General features: G+C 45.1%; 1 protein-coding gene across 1 annotated transcript in view; it reads left to right on the top strand.

The window, feature by feature from the left end:
• Positions 1-27,422, top strand: part of ELAPOR2 (endosome-lysosome associated apoptosis and autophagy regulator family member 2) — an 81,343-nt gene that overhangs the window by 12,380 nt on the left and 41,541 nt on the right. Inside the window, exon 2 of the mRNA XM_033162013.1 lies at positions 23,472-23,586. Within this exon, the coding sequence (XP_033017904.1) occupies positions 23,472-23,586 (115 nt within the window). The remainder of the gene's footprint in view (positions 1-23,471; positions 23,587-27,422) is intronic.

The raw sequence follows: 27,422 nt of genomic DNA, 5'->3' as shown, positions 1-27,422 counted from the left end.
CCTGCTGCCCTGTTAGAGAGTGAAACGTTCCCCCCAGCCGAAAGAAGTGTGAAGATTCACCCCCCCCCCGCCACACAACAACTGGGATTTTCCTTAAGGTTTTAGTGGTTTGTAGCCTGCTCAGGTCACAAGTCTGTTAAGCCCACGGGAATATGTTGGGTCTAGATCTCAGTTCTTCTGTTTACTTGGTTGTTATGCAGGCTGATCATTTGATATTATGTGTTTTCATTCGGATGTTGGTCAAGGCTGACCAACAGGAGTTGAGGGGCTCATTTTGTTTAGTCTCCAAATGGCTGCAGGCATATGGGCGGCAATCTGTTGGCTGCATATTGGGCAAACTACTTTCTGCATCGTTTTCTTTGAGCTGGAAGTGCCATTTCAGATTTCAGTAAATGGAAGGCAAGATTTTCAGCAAGGCTTAAAAGTTAACCCCACTCATAGATGCATTCAAGATTAAATTGCAATTCTAATCCCACATGCTTTGTAAGGCATGTGAAAGCTGCTTACAAAATATCTTCCTACAGAAATGGCTAACATGTTCAACTAGCGCATTATGTATGGGAGGGGGCGCGGCTAAAATACATCCACATAATATATACAAACTCCAGAATGCTGTCAAACTTAGCTTGTGTGCATGTAATGGACTGTCTGGATGCAGAGGGGTGGTGGGAGGAACCAGCTGGCCAACCCCCAAGGGAAGAAGTCTCAGAGCCCAAGGAATGGTGATGGGTCAACGATTGGTGGTCAGAGAGAGAAGAGGGAGAAGACTGAGAAGAGGAGGTGTTAGAAACTGAAGAGGTAACAGGGTTTAGTGAGTGGGGAGAATCTATGACAGATAGAAGTCCAGGATCAGAAGCAGAAGCTGGCAAGTGGGAGGAGGGCCGTCATGTCCTAGATTGGGATGTGTAATTTAATCTGGTAAAAGTCTTCCCCATTCAGCAAATCTGAGTGTTGTTGAAGTCAGTGGCAACATCAGAAGTCCACTGTCTTCAGTGGGTCTTCTCTGAGAATGATTTAGTTGGACATCACCCCTTCCTGCTAATCAGTCCATTCTGGAAGAAAGCCAGCCCAACAGGAAGAAACTTCCAAAATAGCTCTTTGCCTCCTTTGCTGGTGCTCTATCTGCAGGGAGTTGGTTTCAATATGAAAGAACATCCAGAAATGTGGTTCTTCCACCTGAAGTGTGGCAGACAGCTTTGTCACCTCAAGATAATACCACACAGTAGTACTTTCCAGCCTTGCAAGGGGTTGGACTAGTTGACCCTCAGGGTCCCTTCCAACTCTACAGCTCTGTGATTCTAAAATATGCAATAAAACAATCCCATTAAAACAAGAGAGTAATTAAAAGTGGAGACTCGGGTTAAGAGACCAAGGAAATGCTTGTGTAAACAGGAGGGTCATCAAAAATATATAGTTCTTTATTTTCTGTCTCCTTAAAATGAACTTCTTTTAATTTGGAATGACACTATTAACTTAATCAAAGCCACCTCAGAAATAGACTTCCACCCTGAAACTCTTTTGACACAAGCATGGGTTTCCTTCCTAGCAGCACGTGTGTTACAGCGTCTTATACAGCTACTGCCTCAACATTTGCCTTAATACAAATAAGTTTGTATTAATTAAGAGATTTTGATAATTTTTCCAAGTCTCTCTCTCTCCCCCTCACCCCATTTTAAAATGCATTTCTATGTTTTATGAAGCAAGTGTGGAATTAAATGTACATGGGAGACAGTTTACAGAACATTGTGGTAAGCGAGAAATGCCAAAATGCAATTCACCATCTGCTAGAAAACCAAGGGAGACAGACAGTGAAGAATCTGATGAGAAACATGGTGTGCTAGTTTTTGCTACCCCAGGTGTAAATTTACGCACTCCTCATTCATGCAACTAATGATTCACAACTTAACACTGGTGTAATCAAGAGCAACATTTGGCCCATTATAGTACATATATTTGAAAACAGAATATAAAACATTATTTTTGCAAGGAATATGAAAGGTACCTAATAGGTAGAACAAAGCTTTTAGGGTCAAATAAATAACTGCTGAAATATGATCTGATTTCATTTTTATCGATTTCAGTGAAAGCTGTTACAACAGGTGCTTCCAGACAGGTGTTTGATTGTGGAATGGATGCTCCTCAAAGTGTGCAGGTTTTTTTGCAGCACCCATAAGGTGTCAGCATCAAAATCACGACCTATTTTCCCAACCCCCTTTAATATAGATTTACCCTTTTTAGAAAGAATCCAGTAAGTTAACACACACACACACACACACACACACACACACACACACAGCCAATGACCCATCTATAATATCTGAATGGCCCTTTGCAATATTAAGTCCCCATCTGAAAATTCCCCAAGAGGATATACTTTTCTTTATTAAAGTGTGAAACATACAATTATTTGTGTGGGTGTGAAAACATGCATTATGTAAGAGGAAGGAGATTCCTGGATGGCTGGACTGATCTTTTGGACAGGGATTCAAACTCATCGCTATGGAAAGACAAGGAAGTTGATAAGAACGGCAGGGGGCTGTAATAGGTTGGTGACGTCTGCGTGTTTCCTCTGGTGTATGAAACGTTTTTCCCATTTTACTGCCAGTGAGATGCGTGCCACTGCCTATGATGCCTTCTTTTCTCTCTGGTTGCCACATGCTGAGAAGGTGGTAGAAAAGTGTACTGCCTCTGAATGTGAGGTGCCTCTCTCTCTCTATGTGGCCCTTGGGATTCCCCCAGGCCACACCCATCCTCAGCCCCGCCCCTCTGGCTAGGCCCCGCCTCTCAGCAGCCCCACGTCATGCCCTCCTTGGGTGCTTCTAACAGAAAGGAGTGTAAGTAGAAATTGGACCACTGTACAAAATTACATTTGTTGCTCCTTTCATGTATGCCCCGGGCTCCACATGCTGCTGCCGGGTGGCCCCCAGAACGTTGCCTAGATAGGAAGGAGGTCTTGGTTTGAGCAAGGTTCCCTGTCCCTGCATGTCCAGGAAGGGACATGCAAAAGGTCACAGGGCAGCTTCAGTCCCCTCCTCTCCCAAGTTGGGCAGAGAGAGGCTCCAGTTGGAAACTGCAGAGGACTCTTGCTAGGCAGTGTTGATGATCTGGAGCTAGATGGGTGGAACAAGGGTGGTGATCTGCCTTTAACCAACCTTTTGCTGGAGCGACATCATGATGAATCCATTGCTGGCTCACCCATGGTGAGCAGGATGCTGTTCCAGGTGACTTGAAAGGGAAGCTCATTTAAACTGAAAATGAGCCCCCAGCCCCACCGGCATTTTGTTCTTCCATGGTTGTGCACGGCCAGCTTGACTGACTTACGTAGACTTACTTGCTGGGTTGTTTTTGTCTCGTTGCACCAAGTCCTCTTCCTTTCTAAGCACAGATTGCAACCGCGTCTCTCACAATACCTTCTGTCTCAATAGGTGACATATTTTACATACAGTCCTTAATGGGAGTTGGGAGGTTTAAAGTGTATAAGCAGCAAGAGCACAAGATGAATCATGCCAAAGACCCACCCAGGAGAGCATCCTGGTCTCACCAACCAGATGCCAATGGAAAACCAAAAGCAGGACCAGAGCTGCAGGTGCCCCTCCCCCCTAAGGAATCCTAGGACTTAGTCATGTTTCTCTTTTGTGGAGAGGATGGATCCTGTGTGTGTGTGTGTGTGTGTGGGTGGGTGGGTGTGGGAGAGAGCCCTCAGGAGAAACCTCCAAGTTCCATGGTTGGAACCAAGCCCTGCTCTTTTGTTTTCATCTTAAGAAAGTCCCTGTCACTCTGCATTGCCTGTTGTCACCTAGGCTGTTACTGCCGGTAAGATTAAAGTGAAATAATAAAAAGGGAGGTTGGAAAAAGGGCTGAAAATTGATGGTTTATATAATATTTCTGCATTATTAAAACCAACGAGAGTAAAGAAAAGGAAGGAATCTACCCTGGCAGCAGAGAATTAACAGCAAATGAGCAGTCTTTTGACTGCTTTCTGAGCTTGTTAATTCATTTCATTTCTCAAATATGACAGCCCTGCAAAGCTCATTTCAGATGCAGACTGAACTACTGAATGCTCCAGCTGTACAACGGTGTAGGTTTCCTTCTTTCATCATGCTGGTGATGTGAGACGTGCGGGTGCTGCAGGCAGTATGGCCCCATTGTACACCCCAGGGTGACGCGGTAAACTCTGGGTCATGAAGGAGGAGCTCCCGCTCAGACTCCTCCTTAGGCTACTTTTGCCACTTCTGGAAAGATTTAACATCTTTGTGTGATGATTACCAACTTGGATGGCTTTGAAAGGAGATTGCATAAATTCACGGAAAATAAAGCTGTTGGTTGCTGCTAGTCATGATGGCTGTATCTTCCCTCTCTGTATTTTGAGGGAGGGATTAAACCGCATACTAGAAATTTTGCTTTTCACCATTAAAAATCAAAGAACCATAGAATCTTAGAGTTGGATGGGACCAAAGGGTCATCTAGTCCAACCCCCTGCCATGCAGGAATCTCAGCTCAAGCATCCATGACAGATGGACATCCAACCTCTGCTTAAAAGCCTCCAAGGAAAGAGAGCCCACAACCGCCCAAGGGAGTCTGTTCCAGTGTCAAACAGCTTTTACTGTCAGAAAATTCTTCCTGATGTTTAGTCAGATGGGTGGGGTTTAAATTTGTTGTTGTTGACCCTCCAAGTGCCCCTATTTTCCAGCCACGGATTTATGGAAGCCATCCGGGTTTCTGATTTGATCCTGGTGTGTCCCGCTTTTCCTTAGGATGTCTCTAATTTCATTGGAGGGTATGCAGTTCTGCAACCCCTGAGCCAAGGAGATACACAACTATACAACCTTTAGAAGACATCTGAAGGCTTCCCTGTATAGGGAAGATTTTTTAAAAAAGTGTAATGTTTTAGAATGCTTTTACCTCATTTTTCGCTCCATAAGACACACATTTTCCTCCTAAAAATTAAGGGGAAATATCTGTGTGTCTTATGGAGCGAATGGTGGTCCCTGGAGCCGAATTGCCCAGGGGCCAAAAGCAGATAGTGCTTTTTATTTTACAAAGAGAAAAAGGGGTGTTGAAAGGACCCTGCTCAGCAGCTGATAAGCGAGAGATCGGGAGAGAGATAAGAGTCCCTGGCTCCCTTTCAGCCCCGCCCTCCATTGTTGAATGTGCTGCAGAGGGAGGTTGTTTGTTTCCCCAGCAACATGTGACTGGCTGATTAGATTATCTGTCTGGAAACTGTAGAAATGGCTCCCTTTCCTTCAGAAGCTGCAGAAATGTGAGTTGAACCCCATAAAAATGGGGCTTTTCCTCTTTGCTTTTCCCCCTTTGCAAAAGGAGCTTTGCTTTTCTCCCTTTGCAAAAAAGCTGCAAAACTTTTAGCTGATCCTAAAAAAAACAACAAAAAAACAAAAACAAACCAACAACCAGGGCTTTTCCCTTTGTAAAAAAGCTACAAAACTTTTAGCTGATCCTCAAAAAATACAGGGCTTTTAGAGGAGGAAAACCAGAAAAATATTTTTTTTCCTTTTTTCCTCCTCTAAAAACAAGGTGCACCCTATGGTCCGGTGCGCCCTATGGAGCGAAAAATATGGTATATATGCTGGAAGCTACCTAGAGTGGCTGGGGCAATAGCCGTTCTAACTGAGGGCTGACCACTGTTGTGCCACCCGGATGTGGGACTACAATTCCCACCTCAGGTGGAGTCCAAAAACCAAAGAACAGAACCAGCTTCACTAGCAGAAGATTAGAGCCACATCTGTTCTCCAAAATGTGCTTCTTCTTCACCCTTGGCAAATAAATAGGCGTAAGGCAGCGTGTCTTAAAAGTTCCAGCGGCAGATGGGGAGATGCCATAAGCCTGGAGCCCCAACACAACTAGCTGGGGTTGCTCTCTGGAGAAGGCAGCCCCACACTGCTTTGGGTTTTTTTCTTACAGTCAAGTGGTATATATATATTTTTATGAAATAAACTAAAATAAGCACAAGGGCAACAACTGCAGGGCAGAGGCATGTCATACATTTAAAGCACATGCAACACACAAGACTTCTCCCGGAGAATTCTGGGAACTGTACTTCCCCCCTGCAGAGTTTCACACCCCAGGATCCTTAACAAACTGCAGTTTCCAGGAGTCCTTGGGGGAAGCCGTATGCTTTAAATGTGCATCAAAGGAGCTTTAAATGTATAACAGCTTCACAGTTAACTGTGCTTAACCATAGCACAGAATTGCAAACTTTCTCTGTTGTGAGAGCTTCTCATTTTAAGAGCTTCTTCAACCTTGAATTGCAGTTTTCACAATCAGAGAATGCTGTTTATTGCACATTTCTAAGCCTCGCTGCCGCTGCTGCTGCAAAAAGCAAACAAACCTCCAGAACATGATTAAGGTAGAGCTTGAAGGCTATAATTGAGGATGCCACAGATATCTTTTCCTTCTCTCTTCCTGAAGGTCACCAGTCTTCAGTTGTCACAAATAGGCGAACAGATACTGCATATATTCACAACAAAAGCAACAACCGTCTTCACAGCCCAAAAGGGAGATATGCTGCTTATGTGGGCTTATTGCACAGAACAGGAAAAGAAGTTCTGAATGTGTTGGTTCAGAACCATAGTCTGGTCTTCCTCCTCCATCAGGTATATCTCTGACATTGGCATGCAGAAGGTCTCTTACTGTCTCCCCAGGCAGTGTATTCAGTGCAGAGCTAAATAGTCCAAAAGTCTAACTTGGTATAAGGCATCTTCCTGTGTCCCTAGAACATTTTTCCAAAGTAGGGCTAATTCACACGTACGTGTACAGCACATTAAAAAAAAACACCACACAATTGGGTGATGACTGGCAGCAGAAAAGCCACCCATGTTTCTTCTCCTCCAAAATCTGAGCTTATCAATAGAGGTAGTTCACACCCACAGTTGCCATTCTTTGTTGTGTACAGTCACCAACCAATTCAATAAATAAAGACTACATATATGAGTGAATCAAGGCTACGAATTTAGTGTGGTAGCGCTACTGAGGATTTAGTGTGAAATTTCTGTTCTTCTCAAGGAACTATAACCTCAAAAACTCCTCAATGTTTTTCGAAGCTTTGCCAGCCTTCTCTGAGCAAGGGAGTCCTGAGTTGAGTCACCCAGGGCTCTTTCTGAAGGCTTGTGTGTTTTTTGTGCTCCTTGGGGTGTAAAAGCCCAGTGTTGTGCTGAAGGCAATTGAGTGGACCAAAGCAAGGGGGACAGAGCTGTCTCCAAAGTTGGCAATTTAAGGATGTGTACACACTCTGCCTTTAAAGCACATGCTTTCCCTCAAAGAATTCTGGGCATTGTTGTTTACCCCTCACAGAATTACAGTTATCAGCAACCACTTAACAATCTACAGTGCTCAGAACTTTGATTTTTGGGGGGGGCTGTCTTTTAAACGTGGTAGAATGTGTATGCAGCCTTTAAGGTGGTTAGGATGGTGGTATCTGAGGTTGAATGGTACCTTTCGCAATGGCATGTTAGAAGAGGTTTAGCTAGTGAGCATCTTTGGGGCAGGATTGGAGGGCCAGCATCCATTGCCAAGCCAAAGAGACAGGCTAGGGATGCTGGGAGTGTCCTGCCTGCTCGGCTGTCCATCAGCCTCCTTGGTTGGGCTGGCCAAAGTGGTCTCCCTTGTGGATTAATATACTTTGCTAGTGCAAAGGCAAATATTAGGAAGGTTGTAATCTGCAGAAACTGCCAGGAACCTTGCACTTTGCCAAGATGATATGCAGTGGCAGATGTAGGGCAGCCGCTCCTCATACATACAGAAGTGGGCAGACCAGGGGATCAGTAAACTGCAAATCTCTGAAGGTACTTTGAGGCATAAAATGGCTTGATTTCTGTCACTTCTTTGTGCCTAACAAGAGCTGTGCCTGTTAGTGATTGTGTATGGAGACTTGAAGGTCGAGGTTGGCCTTAGATTAACTGTAGGCCTATGCAACCACTGGGACAACTTCAAAGCTCGGTGCCCAGCCTGATAAACCATACTTAAGCAGTCAGGAAGAAGCCACAGCACCGTCAGCTTCCTTCACTTCCTCCCTTCCTTGCCAGGCTGAAGTTGATTTAAGATCTTGGCAGTCAGCTGATATTAAGCCGCAGTTCCTTGTTTGGATGTTAATGGCTAACTGTAGCTTCAAAAGCATTTTTGTTTAATTTCAGTGCCAACCACGAATGGAGTTGAATAATACATTTCTCTTGAACTGTCTTCCTCCTTCTTAGGCTCTACCTTAAGGGGCTGGAAACCCCCCCCCCCAAATTTTTTTTTGAGGGGTTTGGCAGGTCCCATCCGGCCTTCTCATGGCTGCAGCAGGCCTTGCCAGGGCTACCTGCAGCAACGTTGGGGCCTGTTTGGCCTTCCTGTTGAGCTGTGGCTGTGGTGGACCCCACTGGGCCTCCACATGGTTATGGCGGGCCTCGTGGCCTCCTCCCACCACATAACATCACATGGGCACATCATGCACCTGATGTCACATGCATGCCATGGTCTCTCCTCCAAGTTGGGTGGAACCTGGCCCCTGTGTCCTCCATCATTGAGGGAAGTAGCAGCTGAGCATTTTGCATCTGCATAATGCCTGAATGACAGACAAACAGTGTGCACAAATGGCAGACTAGGGACCTGACACAGTGGAAACACTCAAATTAGGGTGCATTTCCCATCACTTGCAAAATGCTTTTCAATGGTAGCAATTAATTGTGTTTATTTCGATACACATATCCACCTCAAGTCATTGTGTTCAGTGTAAAGAATATACATTATGTACCCATGAACCTTCTATCTGTGCAAATAAAATGCAAATAAATTAGATTAAATTTTAACAACTGGCATAACAACAGACTGCTTCTTACAATGTGTTTTCCTGTTTAATCATTTTTGTGAACATGGTGGATAATGAGGATCTGCTTTGGCTGCAAAGAAGAAAGCCACCATTAACTACCTTTCTCCAGCAGGGATCAACTGAGACCCAATTAGGCATGTTATAGCTCCATGAGTAAACAGGAAGTACCGTATATACTCGAGTATAAGTCGACCCAAATATAAGCCGAGGCACCTAATTTCCCTACAAAAATGTGGGAAAGCTTATTGACTCAAGTATAAGCCGGTTCACCTTTGCCACTGTGGTAGAGGAGGAACGAGCAGCCCAAAGCAGCCCTTTGGGCTGCTCCTTCCTCTTCCTCCTTTGCTGCTGTGGAGCTCACCCCGTCGCAGGGTTTCGAACCGTCATTCTTCTGATCAGCAAGCCCTAGGGCTCTGTGGTTTAACCCACAGCGCAATGTTCCCTTGTGTTATACAGAGAAGGCTGGGATCCTGTCCTGTTTAAGCAGGAGCCAGGGAAAGTGAGCACCTGTGGGGTTTTAATACTTCCTTAACTGATAGGCTTTCTGCCTTCTGGGGTCTAAAGTTTGCATTTATGTGAGCAGTTCAGGAATGGAAGAAGCTGCCTGGGGAGAGTAAAGAACCACCGTTCTTGTACACTTCTTAAGGAATGGCTGACTTGAGTATAAGCCGAGGGCAGCTTTTAAAGCACAAAAAGTGTGCTGAAAAACTAGGCTTATACTCAAGTATATACGGTAACTAATTATGGGAACAGAAGTTGCTTTAACAGACACAAGCCAGGAGGAAGCTGCTGATGAAAAGGACAGTGTTGGGGTGAAGGGAGCCTGTGCTCCAACAGATCTGAGCTGACCATGGCAGGATCTTATTTGTGAGGATAAATAGTGCTAGATTTGATGAGAAATAGATCACCGTTTTCAGTGCTGTGCGGAGCCCCTATTCATAGTGTCCTGAATTTCGAGGCATAGTCCAGGAGTTACGGAAGTCATCCTGGCTTCTGATTTGGTCCTGGAACGTCCCTATTTCCCCCGCCAGCACCAGCACCACTGAGTTTGGGGAGGAAGTTGAACCAAGCGACGACCACGATGGTGGTGCCAGTGAGGGAGCATCCCATGGCCTCTCCTTGGCTGCCACCACTCTCCCCCTCGCTTGGGCAGCTCATAGGGGCAGGCAGAGAGCAGGGCTGCCCTGGGAGGGAAGAAAGGACAAGCAGAGCAGAGTGCAAGGAGTCTTGCTTTTTTATGCTTTGTGCATCCATGTCTAATCTTGCCCCTTTCTAAAATTTATTTATTGGTGGGTTTTTTCTTTCTTTTTGCAAATCTACCAAAGAATAGAATAAAATAAAATCAGAATTAAGAAGTCTTCTCAGGAGGGTGGAGGGCATGTGTTGGCACTTGCCCTTTTCCTGATAGGATATGCTTTGCAGGGGGAGGGGACAAAAATGGGGGGGGGTTGAGGAGGGTCACTTGGGAGGAGTGGGAAGTGTCTTTATTTTCATCTGAGGACCGTTGGAGGGTATACGCTATTTAATTCTGCATCCTTCAGCTCAGTGCTGAAGTTTAAACCCTAGGAGGTTTTTGCTTACAAAATTCTGACATCCTGATACTAGCACCGTGAAATGATGAAGCTTTATGAAGAGCTTCAAATAATATTGTCACACACTTTTTAAAAGTAGGAATTTGCAGTTGTATTGGAAGGTTTAAATGTGGTTTACTCTAGCCGTGGATGAATCCTAGATGGATCTAGTCTATTTCACTTTTGCATGTGTCCAACCTCATAATTCCATTCTTTCCTTTTTCCATGTTAATTTGTGATCTCTCTTCCTGAAAAAAGTGTGGAATTCTGCATTTGAACATGTATTTAAATATTATTTTACAACCTATTTAATTACATTTTGATTACTTCATCAAGAGTTCTAAAATTTCTTTGCAATATGACTCTATTGTGGGAAGCCTAAGATGAAAAGACTATCTGCGACTTGGTGCAATCCTTTATCATAGGGAAAAGCTAACTCTTAGCTCTTGTGAGTGTGACCCCATTCACACATGCGGTAGCAGCCCATATGACAGAGCCAGCTGCTGCGGGGCCTGCCTCCTGACACTGGTGCCTCTTACATTGGGGTAGGGCACCAGAATGGTCGGGACTGTGTGCGTGCACTGCTGATGTGCCCACACTGACCTGTCCACTATCCCAGTCCTGCCCAGGTAAGATGCAGGGATGCCAGTGTTGGGAGGTTGCTCTTGGGATGCTATTGTTGTTGTTGTTCAGTTGTTCAGTCGTGTCCGACTCTTCGTGACCCCATGAACCAGAGCACGCCAGGCACACCTGTCTTTCACTGCCTCCCGCAGTTTGGTCAGACTCATGTTTGTAGCCTCGAGAACACCGTCCAACCATCTCATCCTCTGTCGTCCCCTTCTCCTTGTGCTCTCAATCTTTCCCAGCCTCAGGATCTTTTCCAGGGAGTCTTCTCTTCTCATGAGGTAGCCAAAGTACTGGGGCCTCAACTTCAGGATCTGTCTTTCCAGTGAGCACTCAGGGCTGATTTCTTTAAGGATGGATAAATTTGATCTTTTTGCAGTCCACGGGACTCTCAAGAGTCTCCTCCAGCACCATAATTCAAAAGCATCAATTCTTCGGCGATCAGCCTTCTTGATGGTCCAGCTCTCACTTCCATACATCACTACTGGGAAAACCATGGCTTTAACTATACAGACCTTTGTCGGCAAGGTGGTGTCTCTGCTTTTTAAGATGCTGCCTAGGTTTGTCATTGCTTTCCTCCCAAGAAGCAGGCGTCTTCTAATTTCGTGACTGCTGTCACCATCTGCAGTGATCATGGAACCTAAGAAAATAAAATCTCTCACCATGCTAGTGTGGGATGCTTTTGCACACATGCAAATGATCACTTAAGGTTGCAGTCATGTTGTAGCCAACCTACATATGTGGACTCCTTGAAAGGCTAGCAGGTTAATACAGTTGGTGGGCTGGGTGCCAGCTATGGGCAACCTGGTGCCCTCTGGCTCCCGTTAGTTTCCCATTACAGAATGGCCGGTGTTCAGGGCTGCAGGTTCCTCATCTCTGTCCCCATGTGGCAGCACATCTCATTTGCCTTGTTCTCTTCTTGGGTCTCCATCCATAGTAACTTTGCTTTACTCTGTTATGGGCAGGGCCTGAAACATGACTTGTCCATACCAATTATGACCAGATGGCAACAGTGCAGGTGAACCCAAATGAAAGAGAGAAATGTGGGACCATCTAATTCATTAGGTCTGTGTTGTGCTGCAGCTGCTGCTAATATGGTCTCCTGAGGCACTCAAAAGGTCTCCATGCCAACCCACCTCCCAGAACACAAGCATGATAGCAGCAGCACTGGGGAAGTTAGGGTTAACCTTTCCTCTGTGCCAGGGAGGGGGAAGCTGTGCCCTTCAGATGACGCTGGACCACAGCTCCCATCATAAAGGCAAAAGGTAAAGGTAAAGGACCCCTGCACAATCATTCAGTCAAACTTGACTATGGGGTGTGGTGCTCAGCTCACTTTCAGGCCGAGGGAGCTGGCATTTGTCCACAGATAGCTTTCCAGGTCATGTGGGTAGCATGACTAAACCGCTTCTGGCACAATGGGACACCATGACGGAAACCAGAGTGCACGGAAATGTCATTTACTTTCCTGCCACTGTGGTACCTATTTATCTACTTGCACTTTTTGGCATGCTTTTGAACTGCTAGGTTAGCAGAAGCTGGGACAGAGCAAGGGGAGCTCACCCCGTCATGCAGATTCAAACTGCCGACCTTCTGATCGGCAAGCCCAAGAGGCTCAGTGGTTTAGACCACAGTGCCACCTGTGTCCCTCACGGCTCCCATCATACCTACCAGCGGCGGAGGATGCCTCCGCGGCACCCAGGGCGCCAAATCCAAAGGCACCCCCCCGGGTGGCGGCGTGCGTCATGACGCACGGGCGCTACAAAAGGAAAGCAGCCGCTTGTTTGCTATGCTGGCAGCTGCTTCTCCCCCTTTTTAAAGGGCTTTTTTTGGCGTTGGGCTCTGCAGCTGAACGCCGAAAAAAGCCCTTTAAAAAAAAGAAAAAAAAGGGGGGGGAAGCAGCCGCTTGTTCGCTCTCCTGGCACTGCTTTCCTTCCCCCTTTCCTTTTTTTTTTAAGTTGCCGCGCCGTGGGCACAAATGGTGGGCACGAGTGGGCGGCACCCCTTCCGTGCGGCGGCACGGCAACTTTTAAGGCTGCAGCGCGCGAACAGCAGCACAGACTTAAAAGTTGCTGCGCCAATCGCGGGGGCTGGGCCCGCCCCCAGAGTGTCACCCCCCCAGGGCGGTACCCGGGGCCGCCCGCCCCCTTGCTCCACCCCTGATACCTGCCCATTGGCATCCTGGCTGCGTCTGAAAGGGGCTGGAGTTTCTGGAGGGCCACAGGTTCCCTGTTTCTGCCCAGTGCCTTTTGCTGATGTGATTCCTCTCCCATCCAAAGCTATTTGCCTCAGAGCAGAAAAAAATGCAGTCACTGGTATGGGGCTAATAGTACCTTTGGTGGGGAGAAGAGATTTAGATTGCGGAAATGGCAGGGGAGAGTGGTTAGCTGCTTTTAGGTAAAAATGAAAACATCAGGAGATGTGATTATGGGTTTCCTGCATTGTGTATCTTTTGGCCTTGACAGCAAGATTCCTGATTTGTCTCCCCTGTGAGCATACCAAGGAACCAGTAGCGTAAGGAGGGTTGAGGGCACCTGTGGTATCCTGCCCTCATTGCAAACTGGAAATGGAGTCAAAATGCATATTAAAGATAATGGAACATATTGATGGTTGTTGTTTTGCAAGCTTCTCTTGACTGAATGGGATAATTAGGCATGTTCACAAAAAGGAAGCCGGAAAAGCCAAATACTGGCTTGGTCAGTGTCTGAATCAGGTTGAGTGGCATCACTGTGATTTCTCATTCTGGCATCCCTGCAGCTGGGAAGGGACCATAGCTCAGTGGGTAGATCACATGCCTTGTCTGCAGTAGGTCCCAATTTTTGGTATCTCCTGTGAAAAGGATGAGGTAACCGATGATGAGTGGGACCTCCCTGACATCCTGGAGAGCCGCTTCCAGTCAGTGTGGACAGTATAGGGCTAGATGGAGAAGTCATCTGATCTTGTATAAGACAACTTGATCGCTGGCTGTGTGTCCACAGCCTAATGCATTACAGCATCTTTGACAGATGAATCCTGCTAGCAGGAGAGGAGAAAGCTGAGGGCATGTGTGACAGCCACTGGATTTTCATGTAGCACCTTTTGAGCGGTCTTATTATAGAGCAGCAGGGGAAGTCTATCTTAGCCAGAGAGGTATAAAATCAGGATGTAGAAATGACTGGCTATGGCACTCTGAGGAATGTTCTGGGATGCTCTCAGTCAATGTGTCATTTTGTGGCAGGTGAATGTGGAAGCTGAGCTGGTGAGTGCTTTGCTTAATGCAGGTATGGGGAGCCCAAGGCCTTCCAAATGTTGCGGGACTACAACTCCCAACAGCCCTGACCATCACCCATGCTGCCTGGGGTGGATAGGAGTTGGAGTTGAACCACATCTGGAGGGCCACAACTCCCCCCCCCCCGTTTTAACATCACTTTTTTGTGGGGAAAGGAGGAAGCCTTTTCTGAGGCTGAGGAGTAGGAAGAGAAGGAGGACTGGCCAAGGTGTTTCAGTTGTCTTTGCCTGGCCCTTTTCACATCTTCTTTTCATTTACATGTATGGTGGGTTGTACCACCCTGAACTGCTACTCATAAAGTTGCACCGGTGTGACAGAATTCCAGTCTGGAGCCGGATCCCAGACGTCAGTTAGAGTAGCACCAAACATTATACATGATGTAGTCATGTCCAGGCACTTCTCTGTCATGTCCAGGCACACTTGCCCATGCCGTGATGTCATTCATCCCGTTGTGCATTTTCACTCTCACACCACCAACATCTAGGGATCAGGTGCAGCAGCAAAGAAAAGCCATGAGGGGATGCTGTGGTGACATGGGGGGAGCAGGCCTGAACATTATAGGGAGAGCTGGGAGAGTTTGATGTGGATCAGCTGTTTTTGGCATCAGCCCTGCATCACAGTTAATATCCATTCCCCCGTTTTTGTTTTGAAAGATTTAAATTGGTTTAGTCCTATAAATGTCAATGTGGCTAAAATGAGTTCAGGCTGAAGTGTTCTCTTGAACTGATTTGTAGTTCACAGCCAGAGCTGATATTGTTTTATTTATATCCATAGATTTGTTATATCAGGCTCCCTTGCCCAAATGAAAATGTAATCTACAAATCACTTGAATGTGGCTAGGATCAAAGCATAATAGCATGTTATGTATGAGCTGCCTTAAAAAGCTGTGTGGCATGAAAAATGAGGCTCTGTATTAGAATGATTTAATTGCTCACATCTAGATTTTCCTCCCGCTGGAAATTTGTATGAGATCTTTTTCGTTTTCTGCCATTGACTCTTGTCCCTGTAACTGGCCAGAGGAGCTTCATTCATAAAACATAATGTGTTTAGATGGGACTTTATATTACACTGTGATTTGGGACACTCATTTCCTTCATGAATTCAGTCCTGCAAACTCAGGACAGTTACTCAAAAGTCAGTTTATTTATTAATGAGATTTACATGTCACTCATTATATATATATTATGGGAGGCTATAAGTGATAATTATATACAAGTACAATGAAAATGTTATATACAAGTACAATGAATATTTTCTGATCTTTTTTTAGTTGTTACCCATTAGGCATTGTAACAAGACAGGCAAGCACAGGACACAAAACAGCAAGGTCATTGCAGCACCACGGACAGCTCCTTGTGCCTACTGGCTCCAACAAAAACGGGGGGGGGGGGGCACACTCCACTAAGGCCCTTGGACATTTGCTTCCAATGCAACCCTCCTAAGTTTGAAGAATGCAGATTCTTACAGGAACAGACACCACATCTCTTTTCTCCCACCTGGGTAACTCCCATGTGTCAGGAGCAGTAGTGCTGAAGGCCCTTGGGCTCAGGGAAAAGTGCTCCCCAGGGTTCTGGCTCCAGTTCTGCAGGCTCTTTTCTGCCAAGTCTCGACTCAGGGCTTGTCCACACATCCATTTGTCCCACTGACTTCCCCCAAGGAAACCCACTATTTGCCGCTGAAACGGAACAAACATCAATAAGGGTTTCTGCAGATTGTTGTTTGCTCTGATTCAGTGGTAAAGAGCAGGTTTTCCTAGGGGGAGTGGAGGGGCAAAAGAGCCTTGCTGTCCAGGCAGGGGACAAGTGGAAGTGCAGACAAGCCCAGAAGTGGACACCTGGTTACCAGCTTCAGGCTCAGCGTTAGAAGCCAGACCAGTTTCCGAGGCAGATGCATGGTAGCCTTGGGTTCAGCAGGCGTATCTCCGGTCAGGGCTGTGGCATTAGTGCAAATCCACTTCCAACCCTCTTTGCAAAGTGGGTGTGGCACCGGTTAGTGAAAATGCCAGTGCCACCATAATATGAACTTCAGATAGCTCTGAAACAGGTGAGTGAAGCAAGGTTGACCTCCCTTTGTTGCTTGTCTATAGCCTCTGGCAGACAGGTATATTGTCTCTGTACATGGATTTTCCATTTAGCTGAGATGGTTAATACCAATTGATGGTTTCATCCTCTCTTGAGATCTCATTGGTCTATGCGGATGTAAAATAGACTTGGGGAAACTGGCCTGATTTGCTGAGCACATACCGGTAACAAATTTGTGGTGATGCAACTGGTTTCTCTTAATATTTTATTTAGAATTTTCAAACACTTATTACATATTTAATTTCCACCGTTCTTTCTGGTACATGTGAACTTCCCCTCCTTCCCTCCATGGTTTCCTTATTTTCCCTTACCCTGCTGCATATTGCAACTTAACACCCCACTTTCATCCTCACTTAATATATTTTTAAAATAAATTTATTTATAAGCTTTTACAATATACAAAGTAAAAATAAATTTAAATCATAGATAATCATTCTTTTGTTTTGATTATGATTCCATGATTGCTCCCATGCCTCTCTATTGCAGTATTATGACCAGTATCCATTGCCCAATGTATCAATGAAGATTTCACTTGTTCGTCTTTCGTTTCCTATTCTAATAGCATCTTATACATTTTCAACAACACATTAACATTGCATTCTAGCAGGTTTCTCTTTAATTGGGAAGTTTTATTTATTTTAAATACTTCATTTAGATGTTGATACTGTAACCTTCCTCATAACTCTTCAAACGCTTTTAATTTAATTTCACCACTCTCCTCCTTTAGAAAAACTCTATAGATCACTCAATTTTAAGTCATACTACTTACCTACTTAGGTTTATTGCAGCTTTAAGCTCATATACAAAATAACACACAGTATTGGGTAATTACAACCAATAATATATACATATAAACCATGGACAAAACTTTCAAAATTCATGTAAGTCATATTTTTTCTGTTTCACCGCTATGGCTTCTAATGGTGAGAGCCAAAGTGGTGTTTTGTTTTCCAATAGCTGTTTATATTTATCTCATATTCTGTATAGATTTCTCCTAATTATATGCTTCAAAAAATCTTCTTTGTCATCCCATACCATGTGCCATATGCGTGCCAACCAAAACTGTTTTCATGACCTTCTAGGTCTAAAATATATGGATTCCTTAAAGACAACCATTCCTTTAACCAGACAAGACAAGACGCCTCATAATATATTCTCATGTTTGGCAGAGTATCCTAACTTAACATCTAAATTATTTTTCATTTCTGTTTACAGTTCAAATCCTACTTGCATATTAATCTGGTTACTATATTCCTTCAAATATTCTACATAAGGCTTCCACTCTTCCCTAAACACTGACTCCTCCTGATCTTTAATTTTCGTTGTTAAACTTCTTTCAATTTGTCTTCCTTGGTTGGTATTTCTTTGTCTTTCCCCTTTTTGCGTGTATTATTCTCTTACTGCTGTTGTCACATTTAGTAATGAACTGATGAACTTATTGGGGTTTTTTGCATTTAACCCCCTCCCCCCCAGCGATGCTACTGGTCTCAACATCTCTGTCAGAATAAAGGAGGAGAGAGTGTTTTCTCTTTGCCTCCAGCCTAATTAGTTAGAAAAGATCACTAGAGCATTTGACCGGGTTAACCCCCCCCCATCTCATAATCCTCCTTTTGTTCTTTTCTTAAAGGAGCTTTAGTGCAGGGGTTTTTTTTTTGTACGTTTAATTCCTGTTCACATGTAAATATAGATCACACACACACACACACACACACACACACGTGTCTCTAAAGATTATGGAAGCCCATTTTAGCTGAAGAGATCTTTTAATAGCATTGTATGCTGTTAAGCAGTTAATCAGGTTAAGGGGAAAATGTCTTATCTGCAAGATGAGAAGTGATGTGTCCTCTCTTCAGAGAGAAGGAGGAAAATTACCCGCTTTCAACCATTTGTTCTACAGTGATTACAAGATGAGAGCCATTCTGTTGTTCTTAGTGTTTGCACTTGAACAATAGTACTTATCTATCTTGTAGAAAAGCTTTTTCCTGGGAGTCCATCATCACACTCTATAGTGCAAACGGGGGGGGGGGGGGACGACGGACGGACGGACGGACGGACGATGACTTCAGGCTCAGGGGCCAAATGTGGCCCTCCATCTTCTCTCCCCAGTACATGGAGAGCCCATGGCCACACCCCCATTTGCTCAGGCCACGCCTCTTGGCAGCCCTCTTTGCATGTGGCCTTGACCTCTGCTCATGTCTCTGGCTTGCCAGGTTGGAAGGTGGATAAATGGGTGTTGAGAAGCCTTTGTGTGGCATTGTGAGCTGAGTTCTATACTAAAGTAAGTATCGTGTGTGCCCACATTTCTAGTTTTTGCCTCTAGTTCCTCCCACCACCATTGTGCAGTCCCTGGAAGGCTGCCCCTGAGCGAATGTGGCTTTTGGATGGAAAGGGGCTTCCCTAGCCCTCCTCTAGCGGGGCCAAGAAGCAACCCAGCCTTAAGGATATGTGTAAATGGCTACTTGCCAAGAAAATCTGACACATTTTACTTCAAAAGAGAGAAGTCCCCCCAAAGGATTGGGTAAAATAGGGCCAGCCCAATACATTTTGGCACCTGAGGCAGACCCCAAAATTGTGTCCCCCCCCTCCGCCAGGGAAAAAGGGGTGAAGAAGATCTACATCAGGAACAAGCGCGAAAGGAAGATCGACATCAGCATCTGCTGCCCCAGTGAATCCTGCTGCCTGAGGCAGTCACTTCCCCATGCCTCATGGATGGGCCAGCCCTGTGTAAAAGGAAGTTGTTGAAAGGCAAAGGCAACAGGGCCAGACCTCTCCAGAATGCTTGGAAGTGGTTTAAAAACACATTACAGTATTAGGAGCTCAACGGGAATGTTGATACCAGGGATCAGAACCAAGAAGATGCTTACATAGTTACTGAGCAGAGTCCAGGAAGCTGGAGGAGGCTTATTCCTTGACAGTGGTGCGTGCAATTACATTCTTGTGCGATTCCTGGTGCATTGGTGATGGTGTCAGTGGATATGAACCTGGCTGCATGTTCCACTCACCACACAACACATACACAGGCTCCTGAAAGGTGCCTCTTCGCAGGCAAGGAAAAGTGGAGGAATTTGCCCTGACACCATACGGCTAGGGAAGGAGGCGCAGCTAGCATGTGGATCTCAGTATCTGTTTATCTCGCTTAGCTAATCTCTGCTGATCTTCAACTGCCAGAGCAGATTGTGCTGTGCTCAATTTCCAGAAGGCTTGATTTTTGATGCAAAAACGTTTGTCTGCTGTGGGTGGTGCAAAACTTCTCAGCTTTCCACTCTTCCAAAATTTCCGCGTCTCACTTCACCAGCATTGCTTCCCCTGCTCCTGTGCAGCTTTAGCACCACCCCACCCCACCCCAAGGGGGTCCCCTTACTGCACAGTGCATTGTGGGTTGTGAAGTGAGCATGATGATGCCATGGTGGCTATGGAGCAAGTCAGACTTTACTGTGTGATGATATGGCTGAGATGATGTGGCATTGCTGTCACTCTGTTGGGGGGGGGTGTCCGCAAGCAGCAAATTGTCCCTGTGGCCCTTGGCCTTCCAGCACTGATCCTGATCCAACGTTAGTCTCGTACCGTTATGCATGACTAGTGGGGCAAAATGTGGGCGTCTTCCATCCTCATTTGGCATGCCTTTCAGTGGAATATGCACCCAGTACCACAGCAATGCTCGCATTTTCTCCCCACTGATCAGTGTTGCATAATGTGTAGCCAGGGTCTCCCCTCGCCTCCCGCACAAAAAATCAGTACAATAGCATAAAAGCAAAGGGTGTGTGTGTGTAGAGACCATGCTTTGGTTTCCTCGGGTCATCAAAATGGATAATGGAAGGAAGTAGGAAGTGTCTTTGCTATTGTTGAAGAAACACAAATTGCAACGATTGGAAGGAGAACATTTATAAAACTATCCTGCTGAGCTAAGTGGTTGTCAGAGGGGGATGAAGCAGATTATCATCATTTATTGCACAGAAGGAGTGTGCTCAGTGCAGTCAAGCAGGGCACCATAGCAGCAAAAAGGATGATAATAAATGCCCCCCTTCATCTTTAGGTGGTCTTACACTGTTAAGACTAGTACAGTTGTATCTCGCCTTCCTTAGGCTTTCCAGATGAAGGAAGATCCTGTTATGCTGTGTGCTTGAGAAATTCTTACAACATTGTTGGACGACACAGATACATTTTCACTGTCAGAACAGCTACAAGGCAATGCATTGTGGAAGCTATCTGGAAATGAACATCTATCTATTTTTGGCCTTGCTCTCTGTGTTACTATTAACCTTTTCAGCCGAATCTTACAAATTGATTTTGGTATGCTTCCTGGAATACTTGGAAAAATGTCAGCCTTCCATTTAGAAAATTATGCAGGTTAACTCTTAGTTTGGTTTTCACTAGAAATCGACCCCTTCAGCTCCTAGCATTACACCTAAGACTCACCATAGTCTTTGCAAAAACGCAAAAGCTGAGAAGAAAGGTCGCCAGGTTGCAACCTAGATTTGTCTTCTGCCTTGCTGCTGACGGGGAAAAGGAGGCAAGCACAGCTTTCCCTGCTGCTCCCTTTACTGCAGCCTTTCTCAACCAGATATTTTTGGCCTACAACTCCCATCATCCCTGACCACTGGTTCTGCTACCTAGGGATGATGGGAGTTGTAGGCCAAAAACATCTGGGGACCCAAGGTTGAGAAAGGCTGCTTTACTGTTATCTATATACACCTTCCCTTCTATTCTCCAACTCCAACTCTCACATCATCAATCAATGTCATTTTCTCCCTTGGTTGGAGAAGGACACCCCCCCCCCCCCCTACACACACTAAATAGGCCTGTGATCCTTTCTGGAACCATCCTTGTTTATCATAAAATGTGTCAATATTTCTCTCTCTCTCTCTCTCTCTGCAATGGAAGGTCTGTTCAATAGCATATTGGATTCATTTTACATGCCATCCTCTTTCGTATGTTTCATCAGCTTAGATGATCACGTCCCTCTGGGGTGTCTAAGAAGGGGCTCTTCCCAGCAAAGCTAGAAACCAGGGGGAGAGGACAACTTGATATATTTGTTTGTGAGCTTTCAGATTCCTTTTCTGTAACATCTAACCAGTGATGTGTTAGCTACCAACTGCAATTTGTGTTTCTAAGGGGTGTTTAATTAGTGAATTTATTGCAAAAGGATATTATCACCATAGTGGAGTTTTTGTTTTTGTTTTAAATTCCCCATGAGGCTTGTAAGAAGCAAACTGTGCTGCTGCAGAAGGAATAGCACTGGCTGCCCACTAGGTGCTGGGTGAGTTTCAAGGGCTGGCATTGGTGCACAAAGCCCTGTATAGCTTGGGACCAGGATTCCTACAAGTCGCCTCTTTCCAGTTACACCCTCAACCAATCACTGTTCTGCACAGGATGCATCTTGCAGATACCATCCTGTCAGGAGCAGGGCAGGAAGAATCCGTCAATTTCAGTTCTTTCAGTTTTTCATTTCTCCAATCTTGAATTCAGTTCTCCAAATTTCTGCAGCAATTTTATTTTATTTTTAATTAAAAAAACAAAATCCTCATGAGATTTATTCAGCATTTTAGTGCAAATTTCTCCTAATAAACACATTTTTCTGGGCAGTTTTGACTAATGGACACATTTTTACAGGAAATTTCTCAACATATAATGTATTTTTGCATGTTATTTTCATTTGTTATGCCCACTTTCTCCTAACATTTGCCTTTTTGTAAAGATCATTTGGTTGGAGAACTGCATTGCAAAAGTCTGGATAAGTGCGAATTTCTAGGGTTGCCATAATGTTTTGAAAAGTGGAAATTTGATAGCATTTAAAGCAGGATCTACCAGTAACTGTATCAAATTCATCCCCACCCCTAATCCAGAAGTCCATTCCACACCCCAGTGGAGTAGGCTGTATGGCGAGGCCCTTCTAGTTCCTGGATCCAGCAAGGATTCAGATTCCTGGAGCAGTCAGGCTAGCTTCCTGCTGAGGTAACGGGTCATTAGGGTAACAAAGGAAGTGGCTTGATGACAGAGGACAAATGGGTGGGGCCCCCTCCCTTAACTTTCTGGTAGTGAGAAAGACAAAGATTTGAGTTGTGTGAGCTGGAACCTGGAAGCAAGGCTGGGAAAGCAGGAAGGCAGAGTCATGCCTGGTTTTTGCTGGAATCCCAGGCTGTGGCTGTGGGAGAAGCAAGACCTTCTCGGGGTGTGAATGCCGTGAGTCCCTCCATTGTAGGCTCAGGTTGTATATATGTGTAAATAATCCATATATCCTAAAGACACCACAGTCTCTGCTGTGCCTCATTCCGAAGGAAACATGAACCCTGGGGAAGCGCCTGGAACCCCGGGAATCTCTCACCTCTCAGAAACTGGGGAGGTGAGCAACCGTGTGTGTTTATTCTTTTGTAGATAGCTTTGGGGTGCCTCATTGGAAGTGATTTATTAATGAAATAAAAATAATAATAGGCCAGTGTGTGTGTGAGTGAGTTAACAACAATATGGCAATGCCTATCGGTCAATGATGATCAGTGTTGATGTTTTCCTTTCACATGTGACATTCGGGGCAAACGTCCCCCATTGCTCCCCTAAGAAATGGCGTGCTTGATAAATATGGATTTTGTTCATCCGCATCTTTATGGCCACTTCTCTTGGAAGAGAGCTCTGCAGATTCATAGACTCATAGAATTGCAGAGTTGGAAGGGTCATGGAGTCAAAGCGCTGCAATGCAGGAATCACAGCTCACGTTTCTGAGCCAGTTCGAGTGTTTGTACTCTGTCCTTTGAATGGCATTTCTGCCCATGAGCATTTTCTCTCACAAGCCTTCCTCTGGCTGCATGTTGGCATCCTCATTTCCAGAAGGCGAAGCCCACACTCTCAGAGTTGACGCATTTGTAGCCAGTTAGAGGAAATTTGGGCCCAAGTCTCGTTTTCTATGCATTTTCATTTAAGTCCTGATACTTTGTGACCCTTGTGCATTTTGTCACATCATGTCCACCCAGACACTGGCAGTTCAATATCTTGTATATCAATGTGTTTCCTCCCCAGTGGTTTCTACTGATGCATTGGGATTAAATAGAAATGTAAATATATCATCACTGAAGCATTATTATTATTATTATTATTATTATTATTATTGCTTGCAGACAGAGTACCACTTTGAATACACGGAGTGCGATAGCAGTGGGTCCAGATGGAGAGTTGCCGTCCCAAACGTGGAATGTTCTGGCTTACCTGATCCTGTCAAAGGGAAGGAATGCAGTATGTATTTATGTTACAAATCTCATGTAAAGCTTGCCATTTCTAGGTTTGTTTTTTTGTTGCTTACATAATCAAGCATGACTTAGGATGTGATCAAATGCCCATTTATTTGGGAGCAAACCTCACTGAGCTTAGTGGGCCATCCTACTAAGGAAACACACGTAGGGATATTCTGTAGATACATTTGGAAAATCAAGTTGATATCTAGAGGGGTTTGCTGCTTCTTACTCTTTGACACGGGAGGCGCTGTGGGTTAAACCACAGAGCCTAGGGCTTGCCGATCAGAAGGTCGGCGGTTCGAATCCCTGAGACGGGGTGAGCTCCCGTTGCTCGGTCCCTGCTCCTGCCAACCTAGCAGTTTGAAAGCACGAAGTGCAAGTAGATAAATAGGCACCACTACGGCAGCGTTTCCGTGCGCTGCTCTGGTTTGCCAGAAGCGGCTCTGTCATGCTGGCCACATGACCCGGAAGCTGTACATTGGCTCCCTCGGCCAGTAATGCCAGATGAGCGCCGCAACCCTAGAGTCGGACATGACTGGACCTAATGGTCAGGGGGGCCTTCACCTTTACCTTTACTCTTTGAATATACTTACTCTCTGGGTTATTCTTAGATTTTTGTAATTCTTAAAACTATCCCCTTTCTCTAAAATTTTATTCTCTGACAGTGACAGCCTCCTCTCACATGTTTATCACTAAATGTACCCTAGTCCGCAGGTGCACAAAATCAAAAACTTAATTTTAAAAATTAGCACTTCGAAAGCACGTCAAAGTGCAAGTAGATAAATAGGTACCACTCTGGCGGGAAGGTAAACGGCGTTTCTGTGTGCTGCTCTGGTTTTGCCAGAAGCGGCTTAGTCATGCTGGCCACATGGCCCAGAAAAACTGTCTGTGGACAAACGTCGGCTCCCTCAGCCAGTAAAGTGAGATGAGCGCTGCAACCCCAGAGTCGTTTGTGACTGGACTTAACTGTCAGGGGTCCATTACCTTTACCTTTATGACACCCCTTGATCTGGACACTAGACTTCTGTTGATGCAGCCTAGAACAGATATAGTGGAAACCTGATCAACTTAATTTTTAAAATTAGTTTGTCAATGCAAGTTTAAAGCTAACATTTGCCGGAACGATGCTGTTTCATTTTGCCAGCCTTGAAGCATTGGTTAAAAGGTGGGTTGCACATTTTAAAATAAATGAGCATGGATAAGATTGAAAGAGTGAGAGGTTGGCGGGAGGTGGCAGGGAGCTTGGCACGGGGCAGATGCACAACCTGAGCCCATCTGGTGTTGCTGACAGTATTTGCACCATGTCGGTCTCCCCACCCCTCCCCCCTCCCCTTAAGCAGCAGGGACTGCAGTCGGGAGGTCAGGTGAATGCCACCTCCCCCCCCCCCCCCGCTGCCACCAGCTGCTGCTCCTTAGACAGATGTATCTGCCCACCTCTTCCAGATGCTCCTCTGTTCAAAACCACCTCGTGGGGTGAATATTTATTTTAGAATACCTGGCAGTGCTCACGTTCAGGTATTTGCTCCGTAGGACTAGAGCTAAAGCCAGGACTGATCTTGCTCTGAATGGTCTGAACAGGTCAGGCTGCTGCAGCTTCCAAGCTCCGCTGGCTCTGTGACTAAGCGAATGCATCCCCTTTCTGTCAGGTCTCGAATGCACCAGCAATCAGCTTAACAACAAAAGGTTTTCTGCTCTTGTTTGTGTTTGACCTTGGTGGGTTTTTAAAAGTACATTTCTGGGACACGCTGAGTGCTGATGAGCCTGATGGCTGTTTTATCTTGAGAGGATAATGACCAGCAATAGCCCAGGATGTACAAGAGATGGGGAGCCGGGGGGGGGGGCGGAATAGGGGCAAGAGCCCTGGGTTCCTGGGGGAGGAGCTAAGCTCTCCTTTGAAGGAGGAGGGCAGACCAGCAAAAGAAAGGACTGGGCTTTCTCTCGCCACAGGTGTGTGGCCTGGTAGGGATGGAAAAGAGGTATTGAAATATTGGGAGAGCCAGGGAGCAGGAGATGTCAATGTTGGGTTCTGGCTGCTCCTTTGACTTCCTTTATCCTTTCTGGCACCAGGATCACACGGTAGTTCAGTCTCTCTCCAGTTTGTGCCAGTTTCACTGTTGTTTGCTCATAAGTCCTCTTTCCCCCTTTTCTTCCCAATGTCTCAACAAATGAAACTGATTTGTAAAAATGGTACTTTTGTAAATCAAGAAATCTTTAACTAAAATACTTTTTAAAAAAATAAGTCCTTTAAGTTCATAAGTTCACAACATAAAAATACTTAAAAAAAAGAAAGAACACAAAATACATAAAAAAGCAAAACACATTTAAAATACATGTTGCTTAAGAAGTCAAAGGCCTGGTTATAGAGAAACATTTTTGCCTGGCACCTAAAAATATGCAATGAAGGCACTTGGCAAGCCTCCCTGGGAAGAGCATCCCACAGACAGGGAGCCACCACAGAAAAGGCCTGTTTTCCTGTTGCCACCCTCTGGACCTCACGTAGAGGAGGCACACAGAGAAGGACCTCAGATGATGAACACAGAGCCTGGGACATTTTATAAGGAGAGAGGTGGTCCTGAGCCATTTACAAATTATAGGTCAAAACCAGCACTTTTAATTCGGGCCTGGAAACTGATTGGCAGCCAGTGCAGTTGGGCCAAGATTGGTGTATTATGCTCAAACCATCTTGCCATGATGAACAACCTGGATGCCGAGTTCTGCACCAGCTGAAGTTTCCAAACCGTCTTCAGAGTCAGCCCCACGTATAATGAGTTGCAGTAGTCTAACCTTGAGGTTACCAGAGCATAGACAACAGAAGTTAGGCTGCCCCTAGGAGCACACCTGGGCCACCAGCCAAAGCTGATGGAAAGCATCACCTGAGCAGTAATCTAACCTTTAAACAGTTAACAAGAGATGCACAGTAGGACTTTTAATCCCATGGCTGGTAAGTTTACTTAGGAACCTTTTTTGAGGATGTAGACTTTATTGTAGAGTTGGTAGGGAACACAAGAGTCATCTGGTCCAACCCCCTGCAATGCAGGAATATTTTGCCCAACATGGAGCTCAAGACTACGGCCCTGAAATTAGGAGTCTCAGTCCAAGTCCACAACCTCTGTCTTCATTTCAATGTGAGCTTTTTTAGAGCCTGGACTATTTTAGCAGCACCCTTTTAAAATTAAGATTAAATTGAGGCTAAGAGTGTAGGCAGTTCTAATAAATGGGGTGAAATAAGCATGAATTCAGGCTCTATTAAGAAGATCCATATAAATGATTCAGATCTAGCATGCTGAATCAGGAAAATAAAATTATAGGTTATAGTATTCATATGAACATTTTGAGTTTAATTTTCCCAGTTTAATTCTTTATTCTTTATTGCTTCATGATATTCCTTGGTGTCTTCATTCAGTGGTACTATACTGGCTTTAACCAGTGGTGTGATGAATTCTATGATGCTATGCAAAAAAACCAAAAACAAAACAAAACAAAACCATGGAATTTGGTATGGGGAAAATAAGTATCCTGAGAATATTTATTTAATTTAAAAGTTTCTAATCCTATAACTGGGGCGATAGGCTTGAATGAGGAATGTCTTGTGAAATCTTGGAAGTCAGAGAATTGATCCCAAACGATTCAAGGGCAGGGGAAGGCTGGGGTGTTCGCTACCCCATTAGCAGAAGCAGCATAAATATTGACACTTGCCTAGGACATTTCTACAGGTTGCGGGATTCCACTTTTCACAGTGCAGAATTTGGGTTCCTTGAGTGCAAAATGGTTGATAGCAAGCAAGCAAAGAAGCAAGCAAGCAAGCAAACAAACAAACAAACAAACACATGGTCAGCA

This window comes from Lacerta agilis, chromosome 10 (genome assembly GCF_009819535.1).
Source record: "Lacerta agilis isolate rLacAgi1 chromosome 10, rLacAgi1.pri, whole genome shotgun sequence".
NCBI classification, from domain to species: domain Eukaryota; kingdom Metazoa; phylum Chordata; class Lepidosauria; order Squamata; family Lacertidae; genus Lacerta; species Lacerta agilis.
The sequence above is the reverse complement of the archived record's forward strand: the minus strand, read 5'-3'. Positions and strand labels throughout refer to the sequence as shown.